At 46.0% G+C, this 6707-nt stretch overlaps 1 protein-coding gene across 1 annotated transcript; it reads right to left on the bottom strand.

The window, feature by feature from the left end:
• Window positions 1-2999: 2999 nt before the first annotated feature.
• Window positions 3000-6507, bottom strand: LOC117842596 (probable 2-oxoglutarate-dependent dioxygenase SLC1). Its single transcript, XM_034723078.2, has 3 exons — window positions 5538-6507; window positions 4705-5035; window positions 3000-4314 (listed from the first exon to the last, which is right to left on the bottom strand). The coding sequence occupies exons 1-3, from the start codon at window positions 6197-6199 to the stop codon at window positions 4060-4062; spliced, it is 1248 nt and encodes a 415-aa protein (XP_034578969.1). The 5' UTR covers window positions 6200-6507; the 3' UTR covers window positions 3000-4059.
• Window positions 6508-6707: the final 200 nt, after the last annotated feature.

The following is a 6707-nucleotide window of genomic DNA, read 5'->3' as shown; positions in this document are numbered from 1 at the left end:
CAGTTCTCTGTTCTCTTGATCCTGCATGACTCTTGCATGCTGCTTTGCTGGAATTTGGCCCCCGGCTCATTGGCAAGGCCCACTCTGCAAGCAGCAAAACTTGTTCGATGGGCCGAAGTTTTGCCCAGGATGATTGACCACTTGAGTTTACTATATAAAAATGAACTAATTAGCCTAGGGAGTGCTACATTTCATAAAGTTCGTATAGTGCTGCCAGAGAAGTGGAAGTACCAGAAAAGCAAATTTCAGTGTTGAATAAAATCTATGCACATAACAGGATAGTGTCGTAGAATCCCCATGCAGAGTGTTTCGTTTCACACATCAGTATATCGCCGACACATTGCATGTTTGCAAATCGTACCTTTATTTCCTGCAAACAATCCAAGCACAAGGGATCTGCTTTTCAGCCTCAGGTCCAAAGAGAATTATTCTTCGTACAGAGCAAAAAATGTTTGACTAATGTATGAGTGTGCTTATCATCTTGGGAAATACCTAAAAACAAATTTATATCGATGTAAAAAGTGTTACGGTTAGATCTTTAGTCACATTTCTGTTTTCTTGATCATCACCAAATACAACACGGAAGAACGGGATATTGTTCGCTGACCTTCAAAATTTGGCATGGCTAAGGAAGCTCCAAGCTCGGTTCGCAAAAAAGAAAAAAAAGAAAAAAGGAAAAACCGAAGAACAAGAGATAAGCTTCAATTACAAAGATGGAATATCAAACATGTAAAAATAACTGAACAAACTTTATAAAATTTTAAAAGAAAATATTACAAACACAGTTAAATGAGACGGTCCGGTCCAGAAATAAATATATCCTCTGTGATTTTGCAAGAAAAGGTATTAGCCCATGAATCGATATGAGGAACAGCTAGGTGCAGAAATGGAAATTTCTGATAACAAGATTCAAAAATTCATAACTCAACTATAAACAGTCCAAAAATTTTCAAATCCTGCCCGGAATTAGGTCACATATTTATTTACGACTTTGCTATGGTTGGATTAGGGTAATCCAATGAATGTTGATGACTCTAAAAATTTCACACTTGGCCTGCATGTAAAGAGCAAGGCTAGGGCAATCCAATGAAGGACTTGGAAATTTTCAGAATTTGTAAAAACAGGGGTTTGATCAAGGTTTGATTAAATTTTTGAGCAAAACAAAGTTTTCACACATCCACAACATATCTAGATGAAAGTATATAGTTTCATGTTGGTCAAAAGTTCTGTGTTTAGTAAAAAGTTACTTGAATTAGTTGCTAAAGATGGCTAAATTAAAGTACATCAACACTTGGGGCTTTTCCAGCAACATGTGTTTAAATGTCAAATTTGAGTTTGTTTAAACAACAAAACATGTTCATGATTCAAAATTTATTCATTTGAAATTGTAAATTTTTTTTGAGCATATGGTTCATATTTTTCGTATTTATACCTTTTATTTTATTTAATTATAAAGATAGCATAAGCCATTACTAAAATATGTATTAAAAGATAAAGTCATGTCACATGTGTAAATATGCTAGAAAAATTATTAAATTCATTTATGCACTCAATTTTAATGTTAATGACCATGCTAACACACATTTAACATAATTTTTAGGTTGCCATGTTTAAATCCTTTTTATTACTATTACTTTAGAATTCAGCTAAACCACTTCATAAATTGCACTTGATATGAAAATAATTATAACATATGAGCAATGTATGGTAACTCATATGAAACACTAGATTGTTTTTATACGAATCAATTTAATTAATAGAAGTTCATCTTGTAATTCCACTTTGGAGCTCTCAAATTGTTATTCAACTATTTGTAACTTACTAATGTTAATTTCCCTTTTAGATTAAAAACTTATTCGTTCTAGTTTTATTTACTAAAAACATTATATTTGGTTAAATACAATTTTTCACCATGATATGTATTTTAATTCATGCTTGCATTTAGTAGCAATTTCTTCATTTGTACACGCATCTGCTTTCAAACATCTCCAAATAGTTATCATATGAACATTACAATTTCAACTTGTGGTTTTCATTAGTTAAAGATGATCTCTCAATCAACAATCGCATTTGTTGGTTAAAATTTAAAAATTAAACATTAAACTCTATCCAAAGTATGTTCGAGTTTTGAAAACTCCATATAGGTAATGTATTTACAAAGGCCGCCCAAAAAAATAAATTAGGACAAGGCTGCTGAAGTTCCTTCCTATAATTGGTGGAGGTGCTCCAAAGTGGAGGAAACATTTAGAACATATAATTTTACATGGTAGTGTAGTAAGACAATCTATCACCCCTTATCTGGTAAAAGTGGGACTATTGTGAGGGGTATAGATAAATTTGCACGTGAAAAGAACTACATAAACTATCTTTATGTAGATGAATATGATATGTTTTATGTTATTCATTTAGGGTGTATTTGGTTCGGCGGATGTTGAGGGACTGGACGGGTCCACCCTGTTTCATGTAGTGTTGGGTTGAAGGACAGGTAGGATGGATCCATTCCTGGAGGGGAATATTCTCTCCAGTTGCAGGATGGGACCATCCACTTGAAACGAGCGGACAGGGACCGTCCCACTTTGCCCCGTCTCAGCTCCGTCTTCTCCATCTGTGTGCGAGGGAAAGGCCTAGCGATGCAGGGTGGCACGGAGGAGACTAGCCGATGACGAGCGAGCGGCGGCCCTATCAAAGGCAAGCAGGCGGTGCTACGGCGCTGCAAGCGGTGGTTGAGCCAGCTCCAATGGGGTGGCGCGTCAAGCTGGCTTCAGTGTGTTGTCGATGTGCGTGCCTACTCCAACGGGCTGTCAGCACAGTTGGATGTGGGGTGTGGCTGGGGTGGAGGGAACTAATGGGAAGGGAGGTCGACGGGGTCAGGGGCATAGGAAGCGTGCAAGGAGGCAACCGACGGGGGAAGAGGACGCTGGGGTGGAGGAGGATGCCGGGGCAACCATGGATGCTGATAGAAGAAGATAAAAGGAAAAATGAAAAGACAAAAAGAAAAAGAAATATAGAGGATGACATTTGGGACCTTAAATAATAGATGTAGTCCACTAAACACTGTTGCTAACGGTGTCAAAAACACCATCAATCCCACCAATCTCAACACCTAACAAACAAGAAATGAATATGAACCTATCCCACTTCAATCGAATACTAAACGGAACCGCCTCATCTCCCAAAACCGGAGTGGAATCGTTCCATCCCACCTCGTCTCAGAACCCAACACACCCTTCGAACAAGTATTGGAATTGAGTTTGCTACCGATAACTAGCTAGATAAGCCGGTGAATTGCACTTTTGTTCGTCGTCTCCAAGTGGTATCCAGACCAACACAAAGGCTCAACCGGCAGGGATACTATATTATCCGTGCAGTAGTTGAGAAGCACCGATACTGCTGATAATGACGTTTTCAGTATCCAACACAGTCGGCACATTTGCGGGTCATTAGATTATTGTCGTCTACTATACTTTACCGTATCGATAAGGGTTAGAATCCGGCAGACTCGAGATGATCTATTATAGTAGTGGAGGATGAATTTTTTTTTATACACGTTCGCAATGTAGTTTGGTTGACCCTCCTCGATCCTTATTAGCCGTCAATGCTTGATGCTCAGTCTGGTTCCAGTTCAGGTGACGAAGCTTCCTAGCTTTTGGTCCCTGCCCGCTCCTCTGATTACATATGCAGCACGGATCTCCATGCACGGGTATCCTATACCGTATGGATCCTGTGCCTTTTGCTTTGACACAGCATATAGACAAATAAAGCTTCTCGATCCTGATAATATTTTTTTCTTTTAGCTGAAAATAAAGTAGCATAGCTTATTAGCTAGCTAGGGTAGACAGCATGCAGCAGCAGTAGATGGGACCAGTCGGGCTACGGGTTTGACCGGTCAACTTGGTCCACAACCGCAGGTACTATACGTGCTGACTTTTCTCCTGCTGCTGACCAAAACGACAGACACGGACTGGTGGGACCCACGTCGTACGTAATCATATGCTTAACAGTTAGGACGGATCCAGGTGGTTCAAGCGGGTGGCTGCCTGTGGGCCCGCCCGTGCATGGTCAGCTGGTGAGGAGCCTCCTGGTCTGGAGGAAGGACTTGTGCTTGCCCTCGGCCGAGCTAAGGTAGTCGAGAAAGGTGGCGAGGTCCGTGTCCATGTACCTCCTCGGGTTCTTGTCGTCGTCCACCAGCTCTGGCGCCGGCCCGATGACCCTCGCCGGCGGCAGGCTGTGCAGTGACGCCACAGAGATGCGCGACCGCGCCGAGTTCACGCGGACCCGGTGCAGCACGCTCTTGTAACGCCCGTTGCTGTACATCTGCATCGTGCATATACACTAGCTTATTAGCTTCTTATCGCATCGATCTGTATAGTTCCATAAAGCCAGCATCTTGGAACTGTTAGTTAAACAGTGTACTATCTCGCAATCTTAACTAAATATGCCAGCCAGATTGGCGTACCGATCGATATGTTCGTCGGTATCGGACCACCATTTGCTAGGAGATTTGACCGCTAGCTCAATCATATTATATATAGCATTCATTTGTTTCTGTATATAATATAAAATAAAACAGGAGACAAAAAAGAAACATGCATGATTATTATTGTTGGTTTCCAATCCACGCAACAAGACGCAACTCTGTGTACGTACGTGCGCGTCTTTTTTAAATACCAGAAGAGTTGCGTTATTGGCACAAGTATACAATACCTCGAAGTGGTCTCCGACGTTGACGACGAGCGATCCGGGGATCGGGTCGACGAGGACCCACGAGTCGGCGTGGCGGACCTCGAGGCCGTTCACCTGGTCCTGCAGGAGGACGGTGAGGAATCCGTAGTCGGAGTGCGGCGGCATCCCCAGCGTGAGGTCCGGCTCCGGGCACGCCGGGAAGCAGTTCACCATCAGCATCTGCGACCCGGCGTCGCAGCCCGCCAGCACCTCGCCGGCGCCGGGGCCGCCGATCCCGATCGCCTCCAGCGCCGCCTCCATCAGCTCCCTGAACAGCCGCCGGCACGACCGCGCGTACGCCGACACCACCTCCCTGCGGTTGCCATATACGCATATATACATGTATATGAGCCAGTGTAGTCGACACTCGACAAGTAGCTAGGTGGACACGTCGGATTCGTGGATGCATGCGTATGCGACTATGCGTATTTGATGCGGGCAAAAAGGGCAGCGCAGATTTATTCCTTTTTCCCCCTATTTTATTTTGCGGCAGCGCTGGTGGGCCTCTAACATTTGGGGGCATGCAGTCGCATCAGCAAGAGCTTTGTCCTGTGCTCTGCTCCGCGGGGGATGCACATATACATGTCCACTTCAACGTACAACTCTAGATGAGTCCCCCTTCGCTCACTGAAGGATTATCTGATTCCTTCCACTGCATGTATGCTACTTTCACTTTGTTTCCTTCCTGGCTTGAGATGTTATCAGAAAGGGACCCACATATATGCGCAGGCATGAACGAGATGAACTAGCAAGCGGGTAAAACCAAAAGAGAAACCACCGGAAAGAAATTGCATCGGATCGAAGAATCAGCGCACCTGAGGTCGGCGGGCGCGTCCGGCCAGGACGGGACGACGCCATCGAGGTCGTCGCAGACGAGCTTGAGGAAGTCCCGCCAGCAGAGGACGCCGTCGTTGAGCTGGTTGAAGCTGGTGCCGTACCGCACGGGGGCGCGGATGTCGGGGGACATGTGGCGCGCGCGCTCGCCGAAGGGCAGCTCGAAGAACCGCCGCGCCACGTCTAGCATCGCCCCGCCGCCGACGCCGACGCCGTGGCCGACGACTTGGAAGAAGCCGTAGTCCCGGCACGCCGCGTCCAGCTCCACCAGCGCCGCCGCGCGCCCCGCGCCGGGCGAGCGGAGGCGGGCGAGGTCGATGACGGGGATCGTCAGGCCGCTGGTGCGCTGGTGGTGGTCCGGCGGCGCTGGGCGGTCGGACGGCGGGAGGACGTAGCGGGCCGGCAGCCTCGTAATGCCGCCGCGCTCGCACAGGTGCCGCACGCCCTTGAGGAGCAGCTCCTCCTCTTCTTCCTCCTCCTCTGCGTCGGCCTGGTGGCGGGGGTTGGGGTTGTCGGCGTCGTCGCCGGCCTTCCACTCTGCTTGACGGAGGCGCTGATCGGAAGCTGGAGCCGCATGGGTATGGCAAGGAGGAGCGGTGGTATTATTGTTATTCATGGCCTGGTTGAGGTCGAGGATTGCCATGTATTACTACTATACGTGAATCCGATCGACGAGATAAGTGGTGTCTGCCCTGCTCAAGTTCACAGTGGGATCGGATGAATCGAGTCACGCAACAAGCTAGCTTAGCTCTAGGATCGGATAGAGATTGGCTATGGCGCGCCGAGCTTGTGCAGTGATGAGAACGAAGCAATGGAGGAGGAGGAGGAGGAATGGAGCTTGTATTTATAGGGAGGGGACTGCGCTCATCAGGGATTGATGGGAGGCGAGGAGGCGACGGAGAAGGGACGACGGGAAGGAGATCGCTACGAGGACGAGGCAATCGCTGATTTTTCTGTTATTTATCAGCTCCAGCGCGCGGTAGGAAATTAATAAAGTACTCACTGTTCGTATGTTGTCTTTAGTTTTTCTAGATTGTTTGTCTTTAGTTTTTCTAGATTGTTTGTATGTCTGGTTAGGTAATAATATCTATAAATCTAAAGAAGTTAAAATAACTTACAATTTATAACGGAGCGGGTATAAATTAGAGTAT

This window comes from Setaria viridis, chromosome 2 (genome assembly GCF_005286985.2).
Source record: "Setaria viridis chromosome 2, Setaria_viridis_v4.0, whole genome shotgun sequence".
In the NCBI taxonomy this organism is placed as follows: Eukaryota; Viridiplantae; Streptophyta; class Magnoliopsida; order Poales; family Poaceae; genus Setaria; species Setaria viridis.
Note: the sequence above shows the minus strand (reverse complement) of the source record. Positions and strands in the feature narration are given on the sequence as shown.

Coding starts and splice junctions, on each gene's coding strand:
- LOC117842596 (XM_034723078.2), bottom strand. CDS start 6,199: ATGGCAATCCTCGACCTCAACCAGGCCATGAATAACAATAATACCACC. Junction 5,036..5,537: donor GACGCGCCCGCCGACCTCAG/GTGCGCTGATTC, acceptor TGGCAACCGCAG/GGAGGTGGTGTCGGCGTACG. Junction 4,315..4,704: donor ACGTCGGAGACCACTTCGAG/GTATTGTATACT, acceptor TGCACGATGCAG/ATGTACAGCAACGGGCGTTA.